The 18943-nt window shown below is 37.3% G+C and overlaps 1 protein-coding gene across 3 annotated transcripts in view; it reads left to right on the top strand.

Moving 5' to 3' along the window:
* Positions 1-18943, top strand: part of ZDHHC2 (zinc finger DHHC-type palmitoyltransferase 2) — a 69351-nt gene that overhangs the window by 45461 nt on the left and 4947 nt on the right. For all 3 annotated transcript variants that reach the window (XM_039256306.1, XM_039256308.1, XM_039256307.1), the window contains exons 7-12: positions 3651-3771; positions 5704-5836; positions 11234-11360; positions 11648-11740; positions 15442-15554; positions 17613-17687. In XM_039256306.1, coding sequence (XP_039112237.1) covers positions 3651-3771; positions 5704-5836; positions 11234-11360; positions 11648-11740; positions 15442-15554; positions 17613-17653 — 628 coding nt within the window. In that variant the 3' untranslated portion in view covers positions 17654-17687. The remainder of the gene's footprint in view (positions 1-3650; positions 3772-5703; positions 5837-11233; positions 11361-11647; positions 11741-15441; positions 15555-17612; positions 17688-18943) is intronic.

Raw genomic sequence — 18943 nt, 5'->3', positions numbered from 1 at the left:
TTGGGAAGGGTTGAGTGCCAAGGGCCTACTGTGCGCCTGGCGCCTGCTACAGGGAGCAGCCACTTTATTTGTGTATTTTAAGTTTCAAAATAAAATTTTAACGTAAAAAGCTTATAGACAATACATACATACCCATGGTTCTAAATTTAAAAATAAAAAAAGTACAAGTGTTCTTCTGAGTGTCCTCTCCGCTTTCTTCTCCTCTTCACAGGAACGTGTTGCTGAGTGTCACGTGCACGTTTCAGACACAGATGTGGGTGTGTGTGTATCACATGTTTTTATACACACACAAAAATATTTTACACGTTATTTTCTCACAAGTGGTTCCATTATGGACTTGAGCTTATGCCTTTCTTTTTTATCTCTTCACTTACTATATCCTGGAAATTTTTCCCTATCCATACCTAAATAATCTTTTTCATAGTCATTATATGAATCCATCACTCATTTATTAAAAGATCTTCAGGATGTCCCTAAACTGGGCAACTTTGTTATATAGACCTTGTGTATAATTTTGAAGTTCAGTAACCATCAACTTGAGCATCTACAAAATCAGAAAAGTATGCTTCTTTGCCGCCAGTGATTTCTGTGTATCTGCTGTGGCCGGTTATTACCCCTCAGGGTGCTGGGGTTCAGACTTACACTTGTGTTCTAACTGAACAGTGATTGATCTTATAGTCAGAAGTGTTTTTTCTTTTGATATAAAATTGTCATTAATATTAATTGTATTAATGATATGTGTTGACATGCTTGCAAAGATTAGGTAACACTAAATAAATTCAGTAATTTTAGCTTCAGTTTATTGAGTACCTATAATGTGCCAGAGACTGTATATACCTAGATATGTAAAATCTGTAATTCTTGTAACAAGGACAGAGATTATAGAAATTATTTGTCCCCGGGCACCTGGGTGGCTCAGTCGGCTGAGTGTCCAACTCTTGATTTTAGTTCAGATCTTCATCCCAGGGTTATGGGATCAAGCCCCATGTCAGGCTCTGTGTTGCCTGCTTAAGATTCTCTCTCTCTCCCCCCCTTCCCTCCCCCCTCCCTCTTCCCCCCAACCCTGCTCCTCTCCCTCACTGTGTGCTCTCTCTCTTTCTTTAAAAGAGTTTTTTTTTAAACAACAAAACTATTTATCCCATTTTAAAGAGGAGGGGTATGTGGGGCTCAGAAAAGTTAAAGAATGGGCTTAAAGTCCCAGGGCAAGATTGTTGGACTCCAGAGGCCACATTCTTCCCTTTTTGTTCTATATTATGTTCTTTTTCTGATTTATTATCAGAAAGCAATTTTTCTGAATCAGAGCCAACAGCTGTTTGCACTGAATCTTAAACAACATACAAAGGGTATTTACCACGATTATGTTTTATTTCTCCATCTAAAATCATTCAGACACAGATATGTTCTCTTCCTTTTCAAATTGAGTCTACAAAGGAGTAGGGAGTAAAAACATTTCACCAAAAGCTATCTGTTATGAAGAGACATTTTATTACCATATTTCTTCAAGTGTAAAGTACATATCCAACTCTAAAATACTTGGTCTTTATTTACTGTCTATTCTCTTTCCCAAGTGACAAAGTTACATTATATCATGCTCCTCAGCAGAAGTCAAAGTAAGTTAAATTTGGTGTTACAAAATCTGTAATCAAAATTTTCCTTTTCATAAAAATGCTATGTATCATTGAATACCAAAGCTGCTTCTTACATTCCCATTGGAAGAGAAACAATCTTTCCTATCCCTTCTTATCTTCCCCAAGCCCACAAAAGAGTCATTGTCTTCGCCCCCATTGTCCAAAGTGTTGTGGTGCCCCAGCTTCCGTCCAACCGTTCTGTCCTCGGGAAACGAACACAAGGAAGCCAAGGAAATATCCTGCATCCTTTGGAGACAGAATGCAATTAGACTAGGCTCGTTTGGAACTCTTTGCTATATTATTTCTTCCCATTATTTCATTCACATGTCACAAAAGGCAATCTCAGCAATTGGCCTGCACTCACAGCAGAGTCATAACTGATTTCATACAATGTGCACCGCAGTTTTTGCCTTCTTTGTGAACTTATTTGCTGAGTGCAATACCTTTATGTTCCAGAATTACTAGATCTAATGCTGTTCTCTTTACCTTAAGGTTTTTGAGGTAGACAAGATAAGCATTTTTCTTTTTTTCCCAAACTTATCATTTATTCTCAAGCCATATCAATGTTTACCTTTTTAATTTTTTTAAATAAAAAAATTTTATTGTAAGAACACTTACACGACACCTACTCTTAACAAATTGGTAAGTTCACACTACAGTATTAGCTGTAGGTGCAGTGGTTACAGCAGATCTCTGGGGCTTATTTACCTTTCATAATTGAGTAAACATTTTTCATACGTACACTTTGACTTTAAAAATCTAAAAAGAAAAATGCCTCAGTTTGTTACAGAGTCAACAGAGAATAAGATCACTTTGCTAACATGAGAGGAAGAAAAAGACATTTGAGGAGAGGAAACCATTTGTGGACGTTCTTTGCACTATTTTTATTGTACTAGTTAAGGAAGTTGACTCACGCATTGAGGATACCAGCCATTTCCACAGGTCTTCTGTCACGTTTACAAGATCATCCTGTAATTCCCTGTCTTTATCAAAAGGAAATTTAAAAAGAAATTTAAGTTTATTTATTTATTTTGAGAGAAACTGAGACAGCATCAGCCCAGGAGGGGCAGAGACAGAGGGAGAGAGAGAATCCAAAGCAGGCTCCGTGCTATCAGCACAGAGCCCGACACAGGGTTCCAGCTCATGAAACTGTGAGATCACAACCTGAGCCAAAACCGAGACTCAGACACTAAACCCACTGAGCCACCCAGGTGCTTGAAAATAAAAAGTATTTGACAGAAAAGAATGTGATTATGAAGTGAGTTGTATTTATATTTGTGTTTATTGATATATAATAACTTGAATTCCTACCTCTTCCCTGAATACACTTTAGAGTAAGAACTGAGAATTCTCGATCTCCTTGTTTAGAATCAAAGGCTGTAAAGCCCGTTCTCCGGAATGTTTATTTTGCAGAGAAGGACAATGAAATTCCTATAGACTACTCCACCTGGTCAGGGCCACATAATGTCAGGTGGCAATTCTACATTATGATCTCAGCTGTGTGGCTCTCAATCCTATTTCTTTTCTTAAACCTCCCCTTGATAATCTGTTTGCTTCAGTGGTGTGCTGCTGGCATGCAAGCAGTTTGTGAAGATTATTTCATCTAATTCGGGAAAACCCGAAAGGTTTGAAGTTACTTACTCATAGTTAGAAATCACATCCAAAGGTAAGAGAGAAAAAGAATGTACTTTGTTTCTTTTATCTGCCTGACTTCATTAGGTTTCTCCCCAGCGCTTTGTTTTTAGGCATGTGCTTCTTTTCATAATTGGACATGAAATATAGCTATATGGTTCATGATTGATTAAAGCAGTATCATATATTAGATTTAAAAATCTAAACAAATTCCTGTTGTGGAGTGGATTTTTTATGTTTGTATGTGTAAAGAAATCTTACAAGTCATGCTTAAAGAAAGGCCAGTGGATTTGAAATGACAGGAAACCAAATACTGTTAGGATGAGTATATGCATACCTAGGCTGAAAGTGTACAACTCACTGAAAATGTTGTTTTTGTTTTGTTAACAGGGTGAACAACTGCGTTGGATTTTCAAATTATAAATTTTTTCTCCTTTTCCTGGCTTATTCTCTGCTCTACTGCCTTTTTATTGCTGCTACAGATTTACAGTATTTTATCAAATTTTGGACAGTAAGTCAATACCTTGGTGACTTTCTGTGGTATACAAAAGTACATAATAGATTTTCAGTAATCGAGTTATTTCAGACACTGATTTATAGACTAGAGTTCATTTATGTACAGTCAGTCCTCATTGTTCACAGATTCCGTATTTGTGAATTCTCCCGCTTGCTAAAAATCTATCTGTAATCCCCAAGTCAGGACTCACAGAGCTTTTGTGGTCATTTGCAGACATGCTGAGAATGGGGGCACATTCCCTGCTGAGATCAAACAAGGCAGCCTGCGGCCTTCGTGCGTGCCGCTCTTGTTCTCCCACACTGTAAACTAGCATGCTTCTCAGTCTGATGAGTGTCACGTTTTTTGCATTTTGTACTTTTTGTTGGTGATTTTGCTATTTCACATGTAGTGCTGGAGTGCTTGCTGTCTGGTGTTTCTAAGCACAAGAAGACTGTTACGTGCCTTAGGGACAAAACACATGTGTGAGAGAAGTTTCCTTTAGCATGACTTCTACCGTTGTTGGCCATGAGTAGTGAATCAACAATATGTATTAAATAAGATGGCAGTACGTTGTCTTTAACCAGAAACGCACATCAAACATGGTTGTGTATTGATCACTTGATGAGAACATGGTGACCAGAGGCTCCCAGAACCTCACCCTGGATTTTGCCATTGGCAGTGGATCTAAAGCCACAAATTCAGTGTTCACAGCATCACTCTAGAACATAACCACTGTGGATAATGAGAATTGACTCTGTTAGAAGACTTTTTTCAGTATTTAAAAATAGAAGTGCTTTCTTTATGTACATAAAGATTATTTTTAAGAGTATTGTGTCTAGAATATCCTGAAATTTTATTAAGTATTGCTTGATAGGCTTTAATTAACTCATTTGTTTTTAGAGACTTCTAGAATGTCTCTGTGTGCCAGTTACAGCCCTAAGCACTAGGAATACACAAGCGTATATATGGACATGCTCCTAACATTGTAAGAATACTCCAGTGTCCAGCTTGAAGAATGGCCCCAAATGAATGTCTGAGGTATTATCATACCTCACTGCTTCTCGTTCCTGTGCATGGTTTTAGTTCCAAACCATATATATGTCAAATATATATGGAATGACCAGTTTTCACTCTGAAGACTCTGCTGTCAAAGCTGTCTGTGAGATCTGGTGACCTGTGCTGATATATTGATATTGAGACAGTGTGACCTTCTGTCGGAAGGGGACATCTCCTAGTAGCCCAGGTGTTTGCCTCAGTGTCCGTAGCCCAGGCCTGGCCTTCCGGGGTGGACACTATGTACAATGGGTGGGAGACAAACCGGTTTTGCTTTGAGATGGCCTGTTCTAGTACATGCGTATTGTAAGGCTTGTTTCAGATCAGTGTCACGCACCATTGTTGACCTTTTCCGTGACGCCGTTCTTTAAACGAGCTCAAAGCGTTATTGTGGGTGTGTCGTTGCGTGTGTCCTTGTAGTTGACGCTGTCATTTGTAGTAATGCAAAACATTGATAAAGATAGTAAGTAAGTGCGCCAATTAACCTTCATTTTCAGGCATTATAAGAAAACTACTTAAACATTTGTAAAGCTGTAGTATGTTAAAAAAAAAAATTTTTGGGAAGTAAATCAAAAACTATGTTTTATAGTTCCTTTTATTGTGCTTCCTAGTGTAATAGTTTACACATATGCTATCACAGTTTTTCTGTGATTCGGTTCTGAAAAACAAAATAAATATCCCAAGTTTTAATATCTTTTCAATATCTATGTAAATTAATAGTGAACATTTTTTAATCTTATGACATACCTTTTTCCTCAACATTTTAACATAAAGCCATGTATCTTTCTCCATATCTAAATTTAAAAAAATAGAGCAAAAAATAATCTTACTTACAAAAGTAGGGGAATACATATCCCTTTGACAAAACATTTTATTTTCTTCCTTTCTTTATAGAATGGCCTACCCGATACTCAAGCCAAGTTCCATATTATGTTTTTATTCTTTGCTGCAGCTATGTTTTCTGTCAGCTTGTCTTCTCTGTTTGGCTATCATTGTTGGCTAGTCAGCAAAAATAAATCTACATTAGGTGAGTATTCAATTGTTGTAGTTAACAGAACTTTAAACTCATCAAAAGTTGCCCTATGATTAAATGCCAACCCGTCCTGATGTGGTAAAAATTGGTTTTATTTCCTACACTGTCGTATGAGGTGGCTTAGCTGCCTACAAGTGCACTTGCTCTGTATATTTATTGACTGTCCATTGTGTGTAAAGCATTGTGTATATACAGTGGTAAGCAAAGGGCCACATAGTCTATGAGGGGCACAGAAAACCAGCAACCAAACATAGAAGTAATTACAGAATGCGAAGTGTTATATAGGAAACAAACAGGATACTGAGGTGTGAATCAAGGGCTGGGATTATGGAAGGGAACCTACTTACAGTGGCCAGGGAAGGGCTTACCAAAACAACAAGTATGTAACCTACGAAGTCAATCATGGTAAGAGCCATAACATCTCAGGCAGAGAAAACAGTATGTTCAAAAGCCCTACAGAGGTGGGATGCAGCTAAAACAGTACTTAATGGGAAATGCATAGCTAGCTATAAATTATTCCGTTAAAAAAAAAAAAGAAATCTTGCAAACCAGTCACATTAATTCTTAAGGAAGTACAAAAAGAAGAGCAAAGAAAACCCAAAGCCAACAAATGGTAGGAAATAATAAAGATTAGAAGGGAGATAATAGAAATAGAGAATTTAAAAAATAGAAGTTCAATCAAATCAATAATTTGTTCTTTGAAAATATCAACACATTTTACAAGTTGTTACCAAGAAAGAGAAAATAGAGAAGACTCAAATAACGAAAATCAGTAATGAAAGTGGGAACGTTACTCCTGTACTGAATTTGCAGAAATAAAAAGGATTATAAGTGAATACCCTGAACGCACAAAAAAATTAGGTAGCCTAGATGAAATGGACAAATGTCTAGAAACATACAAACAACTAATCTGACTCAAGAAGAAATGTAAAACCTGAACAGACCTGTAACAAGTAAAGAGATTGAATCAGTAATCACAAACTTCCCAACAAAGAAAAGCCCAGGACCACATGGCTTCACTGGTGAATTCTACCAAAGGTCAAAAAAAAAAAAAAATTAACATCAATTTTTCTCAAACTCTGCCAGAAATTAGAAGAGAGGATAACCCTTTGTAACTCACTCTATGAGGCCAGGATTGTCCTAATACCAAAGCCAGACAAAGACATCCAAGAAGACTACAGCCCAGTATCCCTTATGAATAGAGATACAAAAATCCTCAATAAAATACTAGTAAACCAAATCCAGCAGCTTATTAAAAGGATTACATATCATGGCCAAGAAGGATTTATTCTAGGAATGCAAAGGTGTTTCAATATACAAAAATCAATCAATAGTAGTTTACCACAATAATAGAATAAAGAGGGGGAAATCATGTGGTTAACTCAGCTGATGCAGAGAGTGTATTTGACAAAACCCAACACCCTTTCAAGATAAAAACACTTGACAAACTAGGGGCCCATGGGAATTTCTTCAGCACAAGGGGCTTCCTCAAGCCTCAAATGATAAAGGTCATTTATGAGAAATCTGTAGCCAATATCACACTCAGTGGTGAAAAATAAAAACCTTCCCCCTAAGACTAGGAACAAAACAAATGTTCACTCTTGCCATTTAATCTAGTCAGAAAAATTAGTCAAGGAAAAGAAATAAAGCCATCCAAATTGGAAAGGAAGAAGTAAAACCATCTTTCTTTGAGGATGACATGATCTTCTATATATTAAAAAAAAAAAAAAAAGCCTTAAAGAATCCACAGTGAAAACTATTAGAGCTAATCATTTCATGACATAGATCAGCAAAGTTGCATGATGCATCAATATGCAAAAAAATCAGTTGTATTTCTTTTTTTTTTAATGTGTTCTTTATTTCTGAGAGAGAGAGAGACAGCATGAGCAGGGGAGGGTGAGAGACAGAGGGAGACACAGAATCTGAAATAGGCTTCAGGCTCTGAGCTAGCTGTCAGCACAGAGCCCAATGTGGGGCTTGAACCCAGAAACCGTGAGATCATGACCTGAGCTGAAGTCAGACGCTTAACCGACTGAGGCACCCAGGTGCCCCAAAAATCATTTGTATTTCTATACACTAATAACGAATCACCCATAAAGAACTTAAAGAAACAATTCCATTTTCAAAGGCATCAGAATAGTAAAATAACTAGGAATAAATTTAACCCAGGAGGTACAGCAGTGGTACACTGAAAACTATAAAGCTTGGCTGAAAGAAATTAAAGATGCAGGTGAATGGTAAGACTTCCCATGTTCATGTATTGGAAGATTTAATATTGTTAAGATGGCAGTATGACCCAAAGTGATTTACAGGGTCAGTGTAATCCCTATGACAATTTCAACGGCCTTTCTTGCAGAAATGGCAAAGCTGATCCTCAATTCATATGAAACTGCAAGGTGCCCCAAATAGCCTAAACAGTACCTACTAAAAATACAAAGTGTTCTTCCTGATTTCAGAATTTACTACAAAGCTACGGTGATCAAAACAGTGTGGTACTGAGGGGCCTAGGTGGCTCAGTTGGTTAAGCATCTGACTCTTGATTTCACCTCAGGTCATGATCCCAGTGTCATGGGATCCAGTCTTGCATCAGGCTCTGGGCTGATGGTGGAGCCTGCTTAAGTCTCTCTCTCTCTCTCTCTCTCTCTCTCTCTGTCTCTCTCTCTCTCTCTCTCCACCCCTCTCCTGCTCACTTGTGCCTTCAAAAAGCAGTGTGGTACTGGCCTAAGGATAGAGATATAGACCAATGGAAGAGAATTAACAAATGTTGCTAAAACAACTCTTAGAAGAATACATAGGGATAAATCTTCAGGATCTTAATAGGCAATGAATTCTTAGGTATAACCCCAAAAGCATGAGTAACAAAAGAGAAAAATAGGTAAAATTGGACCCTATAAAAAATTTTAAAACGTATACATCAAAGGGCGCATCAAAACAACAACAAGACAACCTACATGAGAATAATATTTTCAAATCTTACGTCTGATAAGGACCTAGCATTCAGTATATAAAAAGAAATCATACAACTCAACAACAGAAAGACAAACAGCCCAGTTCAAAAACTGGTAAAGAATTTGAACAGACATTTAAATAGACATTTCTCCAACAAAAATATACAGATGGTCTAAAAGCACATGAAAACATGCTCAGTGTCATTAATTATTAGGGTAAATGCAAATCAAAACTATAGGTACCACTTCACACCCAAATCAGCACAAGAGCTGCCAAGTGTCATTGAGGATGTGGAGAAACTGGACCCTTTGCTTACAGGATTATAAAGTAGTGGATCTGCTGTATACAAGGTGGCAATGCCTCAAAAAGTTAAACATGAAAGTATCGTGTGACCCAGCAATTGCACTCATTGATACATACTCAGGAGAACTGAAAACAAGGACTCCAACAGATACTTACACATCAGTGTTCAGAGCAGCACTATTCATGCCAGCCCAAGATGAAACGATTCAAACGCCCATTAAAGATGAATTGATAGGAAAAAAATGTGATGTTTTCGACACAATGGGATATTCTTCAGCCATATGAAGAAACAAGGTACTGATGCATACTACCACATGCATGAGCCTCAAAAACATGCTAAGTAAAAGAAGCTGGTCTCAGAGGTTAATATAGAATATCACTTATATGAAATACCCAGATTAGGTAAATCCATAGAAAAAGGAAGTATATTGGTGGTTTTCAGAGGAAGAGGAAAAGGGAGAGACTGCTTAATGAGGTGATAAAAATATTTTGGAACTTGATAATTAGTTACACAGAATTATGAATGTATTATATGCCACTAATTTGTTTAATTTAAAGTGGTTAATTTTCTAATCTGTGAATTTCACTCTAGTTTTTTTAAAAAGCCCTGCAGAAAAAAGCTAGAAATGTTTGTGAAACTATCCACATGGCTAGAGCATAGAACGGAAAAGAATGAAAAATATACTATTTGAGAATAGGGACTATGCTAAGATTAGGAGTTTGGGGATGCCACCAGGACTTATAAATCCTTATGATCTCAAAGGACACTTCAAGCTCTGAGACATCATTATTATAGTAGTGAAGATTAATTATAGTATATAGTCTGTGAATGTTAATTAAAAAAATTTTTTTTAATGTTTGTTTACTTCTGAGAGAGAAAGAGAGACAGAGTGCGAGCCGGGGTAGGGGCAGAGAGAGAGCGAGACATAGAATCCGAAACAACCTCCAAACTGTGAGCTGTTGGCACAGAGCCTGATGCGGGGCTCGAACTCATGAACCGTGAGATCATGACCTGAGCCAAAGTAGACACTTCACTGATTGAGCCATCCAGGTGTCCCTGTTAATTTTTAATATTCAGGTGAAATCTGTATCAATATCATTCTGGTGAACATATTGGCATAATAATTTCTAAGTATCTTATTTCAAACTGTATTTTGGATAATTATAATTCATCAGAAGAAAATGGATTATTTCTAGAAGCATGTAATTTCTAGGAACTTCTATATTTAACTGGTAACACTGAAAATACCCTCATGATCTGGTCCTATAATTTTTAAAAATGTTGTATTAAAAAACTATATAATCCAGGGTGACAGATAATAAGGATCTTGCAAATTGCCACATTTTTCATAGTACCCTGACTCTGTTAGAGTTTTGTTTTCTGAATGATGGACAGAAATCATTATATTTCTATATTTGTTCATGTTCCAAAAATAAAAGTTTAGATTTTGCATCTTAGCATTATTTAAATTGAAATCGTAGCATAATGGATACCCTTGTTCAGGTTCCATCTCTGTCACTTCTTTGCTGTGTGATCTTTGACACTTCCCACAGCCTCTCTGAACCTTGACTTCCATTTGCAAAGTAGGCATACCCAGTCACAGTGTTTGCTTCTGCACTGGATCCTGCTTTGGACACACCAGCTTTAATGTAAATTTTTGGTCCAGCTGGGAAAAATGTATGATTGGATGAGATAAAATTTAAGTGAAATGGGAAAATGGAATTTATTGGGAATTTGTACACTGTATGTAAAAGTACAGTATATTGGTTAAGAAAGCTGTGTAGGTATGTATATATCTATATCCATCCGTCCATCTGTCCATCCACACATCTATCTAAAAAAGATCCAGAAGATAAAAACTTTTAATTTATTTGCTTTCTTTGTGTTTTCTAATTTTCTTTTGCACTGCACATGTGCTGCTATAATAGTAAAAAGTTTCTTTAAAAATTAAAATAAATGTAATCACATCTTAGAAAACAGAATAGGTGATCTCTTTTGCAGAGCTGTTGATAGGTACATGAGTATTCACAGGGGGCTAGCCATTGATATTTAAGAGTTTTCTCACCTAGTCCAATAATTTCTAAACATGGGGGTTACTGTGTATGTTACTTATATGATTGCTCTCCCATCTTTTGTAGAGGCATTTAGAAGTCCTGTATTTCGACATGGAACAGATAAGAATGGATTCAGCTTGGGTTTCAGTAAAAACATGCGACAAGTTTTTGGTGATGAGAAGAAGTACTGGTTGCTCCCCATTTTTTCAAGGTAGTTTGTGTTCAGGTTTTAAACTAATGAAAGCAATCCAGCAGAAGAACTACAATTCTGCATGGGAATTCTTTTTTTTTTTAAAGAATTATTTCATGATTCACTCCTACATCAGTGTGGAAGTCAGTTAACTCATCCTGTCCCTTGACAGGCTATATTGAAGCCATTGTCTGTATTCCTGTTTTGTCCATAGTGTAACTGTGTTCTGTGCACCAACATCCCATGGTAACATTTTCGCTCTATTGTCTTTTTTACTGCTCAGTTGTAAGTTTTCCTTTTGATTCTAGTCTAGGTGATGGCTGCTCCTTTCCAACTTGCCTTGTTAATCAGGATCCTGAACAACCATCTACTCCTGCAGGATTGAACTCAACATCAAAAAAGTAATCCTGTATTTTTTTTTTCTATGTTACTTTCACATAATATATTTTCTCCTCCTGTGTCCTTGGGCTATATGTTTCTTTGGAAAAAAAAATTAAGAATGTAAGATACTTTACCACAATCCTTCCCACTTAGAATAAGGAAGATAGGGAAGTAGTACTGGGGAGGGGTACATGGCGAGCTTTAATTATACTTGTAAAACTCTGTTATTACTCTGGGTAAACAGGTGTTAATTCTCCATACATTTTGGCCAACCGAAATTTATTATGATTTTTAAAACGCAGTGCTGAAAAGAAGAGCATGTAAGCCCAAATTAGCTCCCCTAGAGATCAGGTGAGCAGAACGGGAAACATGCCTTCGGACCCTCCAGGCCCTTTCTCTCTGTGATAATGATAACATTATAAAAAGATAAGAAGACCTTCCTCAGATTAGGCTTTTGGATATCAAATGGAATCACAGACACCTGCTTGATAGTGCACCGTATTTCTTAATGCTTGTTAAGACCAGTAAGCATTTTCTGGGCCATTTCAGTGGAAAGAGAAGGAAAGGAGCCTTAGAAATACAGTGTTTGAAGACGGCTGCCCCTGTTTTAAGGTTGTTTTGGCTCCAATCTGTCAAGAATTTGAGGAAGACCTTGAAGTTTGATTCCCACTGCAATTAACTGGCAAAAGTCAAAACTACTTAAACCTTTTAAATGCTATGTATGAATTTTTAAGTTTAAAACACTAATCTGTATATCCTTAAGACATACTTATTTGAATATGACCATACCTCTAATTTTTAAGTGGAAGCCAATAGCAAGAGCATAACTGTAATATTCTTATTTAAATTTTAGAGACTTTCTTCTTTGCTGGAATACCATGTACATAACACTCGTACCTACCCTCCTCCGGTCTCCATTTCTTGTTGATCACAGTACATCCTCTGGGGGAGCCTGTCTTGCCCCCAGAATTCTTGAGGCAGTCACCTTGGTACACATTCCAAACCATTTTAAATTGTCACAAGATGAAACCTCTTTGCTGGCCCATCCCTAGAGTGACGTTGGACAGAGTAGACCGAACAAGGTAATGAGGAGAACATTCTGATGTGTTTCACAGCGACATTCAAAGGCACCAGAGTCCTACTGGGATGTTCCCTGTGAGTTTTGGCTTCAAAATTTGACAGTTCTGTCTTAAAGGTTTCCCTTATATCTTCATGCAGAAAAATCTCATTTTAATAGATTATTTAGAATGTTTTCAAGCTTTTATAAAGTTTAGTCGTTTTCAGTAATTTTTTTTTACCCTTTACGTGGTTTTTGTAGTTGAGGATTTGGGTTTCAGAGGTGGCATCTCTCCTCCTCCTCTGGGTACCACAGGCTTTGGGAGAAATCCGAGATCCGGCCCTGTTGCCCAGCTAGGTGACCTTGAAGAAGTCAAGTAACCGCAATCGACTTCCTTTCCCTTTAAATTTGGGGGTTGGATTTTGACAGCTAAATTACGTTAATTCTAACGTAAATCTGTAATTCCCCCTTGATGAGCCCATACAAAATTGTTATGGCAAGTGAGTGTCCCTTCTCCGTACTCCAGAGTTTTATGTCTGGCTGTTTGCTGAACATTCCCACTTCAGTGCCTAAAAGCCGTCTCCCACCCAACAGCTACAAAGCAGGACTCTTGATTCCCAGCCATCCACACCGTCCCCTTCGGCTTCCATCCGGTTCCCTTCCATCTCTCTGTATGTCAGTATTGGTGACCCTCCTTCTCCCAGGTGCCCAGGCCAGAAACCGTGGAGTCGTTCTCTTTCACTTACTGTGTACTTGCTCCATTGCAAGCCTTCTCAGATGCCCTTCAAAGTATGTCAGTAATCTGAGCACTTTTTACCACCCTCAGCTGCTGTCTGGTCCAAGCCATCATTGCTCACCTGGATTATTTCCGCATCTTCCTTACTGGTCTTTCTGGTTCCATCTTTGTCCCTAACTCCACCAAGAATCAGACTGTGTCACTCCTGCACTCAAAACCCTCCCTTGGCTTCCCATCTTAACATAAATGCAAATAAATGTCCTTACCGTGTCGTGTCCGATCTGGCCCAGGACCTCTCTCATGTCATCCCTTGCCGCTTCCTCATCTCACGGTCCCCAGACACACAGATCTTGCCGGTCCTCAAATATACCTGGCATGTCCCTTATTTAGTGTCTTTGTACTCGCCGATTCCTCTGCCTAACCATTCTTTCTCCGGGTTTCTGAGTGTTCTTCGACCTTCTCCGAATTCACTTCCAGCTCAGGTGTAACTTCACGGTAGAGGCCATCTTTGAAACACCTGTGTAAGATAGCAGCCTGCTCCCCCACTTCCCCTTACACTCTCTTTTTCTGTTAGCTCTTCCTGCCACCCGGCTTAGTACACATTCGCTTATTTATTATTCTTCCTCACTCAAGTGGACTTTCCATGCAGTCAAAGACTTTATTCCTTGATGTGGTAGGTACTCAGTGAATACAGTTGAATGAATGGATCCTTCCTTGCCATTTGTTGGAGTCTTGTTGGCGGTAATGAATCTGCAAGGATTCCCTAAACCAGGACCTGGTTACTATGCTGGACCTGGTATCCGGGCCCTTTCCTGGAGAATAATAAGAATTAGAGTAAAAGACGTGGGTTTTTTTCCATATAAATAGGATACACTCTTTTTATTTTTAAAGATTTACCTCCAAGATTTTAATAAAGGGATGTTAAAGCTGCTGCACAAAATTAAAATATTCTCCAATTTCAGACAGGTAATTATTAAGGAGCAAAAGTATATTTTTTAAAAAATATAGTAGTTATAGCCAACTCACATATGTGAAATTATACTTGGAAGAAATTGAAATTTTTTTTTCTTCCGAACGTGATTATAATTACTTTTTCAGGGTGTTCTAAAACTATACTTACAGTTTTTATGCCAATATTTTTTCTGAGTGAAATGTTATTTTTTAATTTATATATTTTCACACTATCCAGTAGGTTGCTATGTAGCATGCCTACTTAAATTTTAAAACCTAAATTCTTCTTTGAAGACTCTTTGTTCCCCAAATTAAACATCACGCTTGTAAAACCTGATGTTGTCATCAGATGTTTTCAATGCTTCTGCAAGATAGCGCTCAAAATTCTTGTTTCAGTTTAATAGAGGAAGATAGAGAATTCTCTGTTGAAGTCTAGTTAGGCCACTTTAGTAACACTTGGACGATTTTTCTCAAACTTGTCTTCTCCTATCACCTTCACATATTTTTTTCCATATCCACATACCACTTATAAAGCTAATATTTTTATTTAACATATTTATTTAAATTAGCACTGAAGCTTATTTTTAAATCATGCAGTACTTTACTGTCTTAAATGAAACCTACAATAAATTGCCATAAATAGAATATAACTTTAAAAAACAAGATTGATAATAAAATACTATTAAATTCTAACTAGATTTTAGAATTTAATCTGCTAAAGTCAGAGGCGGAGGCCCATTCTCTCTGTTCAAAATGGAGACTTGCCAAAGTTAAAGATTGTCACCTTGTTGTGTTCCGAAGAATGACAAAAGAATGGAAGGAAGGACGGTTTTCTTGTTGTGAGTCAGTGTCATTTAATGCCACATTCCCTGTTCCCCAAATTCTCTTGGGAAGTTGTTTGAATTCTGTACTTTGAGAAACACTCAACAGGATCAAGAATTAACATGATGATTATGATGATGATTATTCTTATTCAGTTCTGAAAACCATCAGTTCCCAGCAAAGCCCTTGAGAGAGTCCCAGAGTCACCTTCTCACGGATTCCCAGTCTTGGACAGAGAGTAGTGCAAACCCAGGAAAAATCAAAGCTGGTAAGGCTGTGCTGATTTGGCTGTTTTATTTAATGAAGGTGCTTATTCACCTTTAATAAAAAGTGAAGGTAGTGAAAAAATTCCATCATATTGCCCTCAGAATTTCGAGGTTGGATTCCCATTGTAAATTTAGAATTATTTTCAGGAACATTTTTTTTGTAAAGTCCTTTGGTTAATGTCTAATGTCAGCTGAAGAAGATCATTTTGTGAAAGATCTACATTGCTTTTATCCCAGTGTAAGAACCAAATATTAACTATTGCCTATTAAATGATATAAGTATACTCAAAATATAAGTATCTGATGGAAAATGTGATCAGCTCAGGCAAAAGATTGAAAAGCATCCAGTGAAAAAGATGTTATTTATGTGATTCTTTTACTCTAGGATTTCCATCCAGTTTCAAAATGTCGAAGTAAAGTGACTGTATGATTACAATAACTTTAGCTGTTAATTCATCATATCCCACTCACATTTCTTGTTTTTGTTGTTGATTTTAATCTGTGTCTACATCAGTAAGTATAGTTTATTGGCAAAGAACATGCAAGGGTTTGAAGTTAGACCTGATTTCAAATCCCAATTTGGACACCTAATTGGTGTGTGAGATTTGCAGTTACCTCACCTCTTTTAGACTGTTTTCTTTCTTTTTTTTTTTTTTTTAATGCTACATATTTCTCAGGGTTGGTGAGGATTAACCAAAGCGTGCGATCATGCATGCAGGCGTGTGTGTACGTGTGTGGTGTCCCTTATAACTGAGTGTAAAACCATACATCCATGATGGAAGCACTATTCGCCAGAAAATCTCTCCTTCATTTCTAGTCCTTTCTTCAAACTCTCTCCTAGTGCTGCCAGACTTTGGTTCACTTCACTTCTTAAATTTTTTTTATTTTTTAATATTTATTTTTGAGAGACAGACACAGAGCACAAGTGGGGGAGGGGCAGAGAGAGAAGGAGGCATAGAATCCAAAGCAGGCTCCAGGCTCTGAGCTTTCAGCACAGAGCCTGATGTGGGGCTTGAACCCAAGAACCATGAGATCATTACCTGAGCCAAAGTCGGACACTTAACCAACCCACATGTCCTGGCTCACTTCACTTTAAAGTGTTTGCTTTATTTGAAATCTCTTTGGGATTTAGTGATTGTGAAACACAAGAGTCCTAAGTAAAAATTTTAAGGTCATTATTTAATATACAATCAGTCATAGTCTCCTAAAACATAGGTGTTCTTTAAAGAGTTTTGTTCCTAAGGAATAGATGTACTCTCCAGAGATCCCCATCCTTTGAGTATTCATGATTTAGTCTGTCTCCCACCTTCACACCTGCCATTCCACTTTCCCACCTATGGGAAGGGCTAGGTATTGCCTAAACAAAAATTGATAACACCTATTAGCCCTTTGAATCCGTCCGTTTCCTTGGAGGCAAAGAAGTGATGTATACTTGGGGGGTCAATTTTTGGAGGGTGGAAAGACAGCCCCCTTTCTTTTGGAAGGGATTCATGCTTCCTCATACAGTTCTGCATTAACATAGAAGGGGTTTCTTGGTTTCTATATGCTGTTACTTATTTGGCATGTTAGATTAATTTTCTGTTACTTGGATAGATGAATTGAGAACTTATTTAAAGTCTAAAGGATGATATAAAAGAAGGAAGAAATGTGAGAAGGATGAGGTGAGAAAGGGCTCAACGATTAGTTTCACCAGAATGAAGGAGGTAAATGTAGAATTAGAAAGAGTACTTTAAGATGACGTGAGAAGTGCCCGGTCCAAAGTATCTTTGATGGTTTTGTTCTCTGCCCCCCTCCCACTTCATCAGATGTATATCTCTTTTTTAAGTGCTATTTTGTGACACTGTTAGTGGTCAACAGTATTGTGTGTGTGTGTGTGTGTGTGTGTGTGTGTCTGTATGATCATCTTACAAACCTGTACTACATGCAAGGCACCTTTGGAAGCATATTAGGGGAATCAGGAATGAAAAAATCTCATCTCTGCCTGTTTGTTCAGAAGCAACATCCCCCCCCCCAAAAAAAACCAAAATGCTAATTTATGTTCTTTATGTTCTTTCTTGAAGGTATGAGCAATCCTGCATTAACCATGGAAAATGAGACTTAACTCTTCAAACAAAATAAATTCATACTTTATGAAAGTAAGATAAGTTTTTTAATTGTTATGTTCTGTATTTTAATAGTTTTCCAGTTCTCTTAGGGCACATAGTTCCCATAAACATTATTATTTATTTTTGAGTGATTAAGATTTGAAGATATTTTAGTTAACCCTTAGGGTCCCATCAATCATGCTGGAGACCGCTGGAGGTGGACCATAGCTTCAGTAGTAGCCAGTATGTAGGTTAACTTGACAAATAATTGAAATAAGTTGACGAACAAAATTCATTTTTATAGCAGTGCACTAAATGGCAAAAATTATTCCTAAAATATTGAACTCTACTTGACAATTTATCTTGTCATAGGGTAGGATCTTGGAGTTTTTTATTTTTATTTTTTTCTACCCTTCCATATTACAGCGGTTATATCCTTGACCATCTGTCAGTAGACTCTCACTGGTCTAAGTGCAAGATAATTATATCTTGTTAGAGCAGACCTCTAGCATCCCTATTTGGGGTTACAGTAGCACCCTGTGGCATAGTGTTAAAGTAGCAAGTGTTCCAAATCATTTTCTCAAGACCATAAAATTTTTTTTAATGTTTTATTTACTTCTGAGAGAGAGACTGTGTGAGCAGGGGAGGGGCAGAGACTGAGGGAGACACAGAATCTGAAACTGGCTCCAGGCTCTGAGCTGTCAGCACAGACCCTGACGTGGGGCTCGAACCCACGAACCATGAGATCATGACCTGAGCCGAAGTTGGACCCCTAACTGACTGAGCCACCCAGGTGCCCCAAAACCATTAAATTTTTTAAACTTGTTCTAAATCAATTTCTTTAAAAGATAATTTATTTATAAGCCTGCAGTTAATATAATAAAAAGCTGCTTTGGGACAAAGCCATAATCATCTAAAAAAAATACACAATTATGTGTACTCTTATAAGAAACACAGTATAGAGTTGAACAGTAAAGTTACCAAGACAAATCTCTATTTATAAAACTGCAATCTAGAATCTTGAAGTCTAAAAAGAAGAGACTGGTATGTAAAACAAAATTATTTGTGTCAGTATCTCCTCGATATCTGCGTGGTTTTCTTTGGTTTTTAACCCATTTTAATCCTCTGAATCTGTTGTTTCTGTTTTTTAAATCCATTTCTTAGTTTTATTTTTCATAAGCAGCTATGCAGTAACAGCAAAAAACTGATCTGGGAATTTGCCCGTTGGCTGATGTTTTGGTTTTACATGACTGTAGAGGATGTTGTAGTAGATCAGATTAATCATAACTATGGGTAGGATAGTGAAA

This window comes from Hyaena hyaena, unplaced genomic scaffold (assembly GCF_003009895.1).
Source record: "Hyaena hyaena isolate Hyena2069 unplaced genomic scaffold, ASM300989v1 scaffold_562, whole genome shotgun sequence".
Lineage (NCBI taxonomy): Eukaryota > Metazoa > Chordata > Mammalia > Carnivora > Hyaenidae > Hyaena > Hyaena hyaena.
The sequence above is the reverse complement of the archived record's forward strand: the minus strand, read 5'-3'. Positions and strand labels throughout refer to the sequence as shown.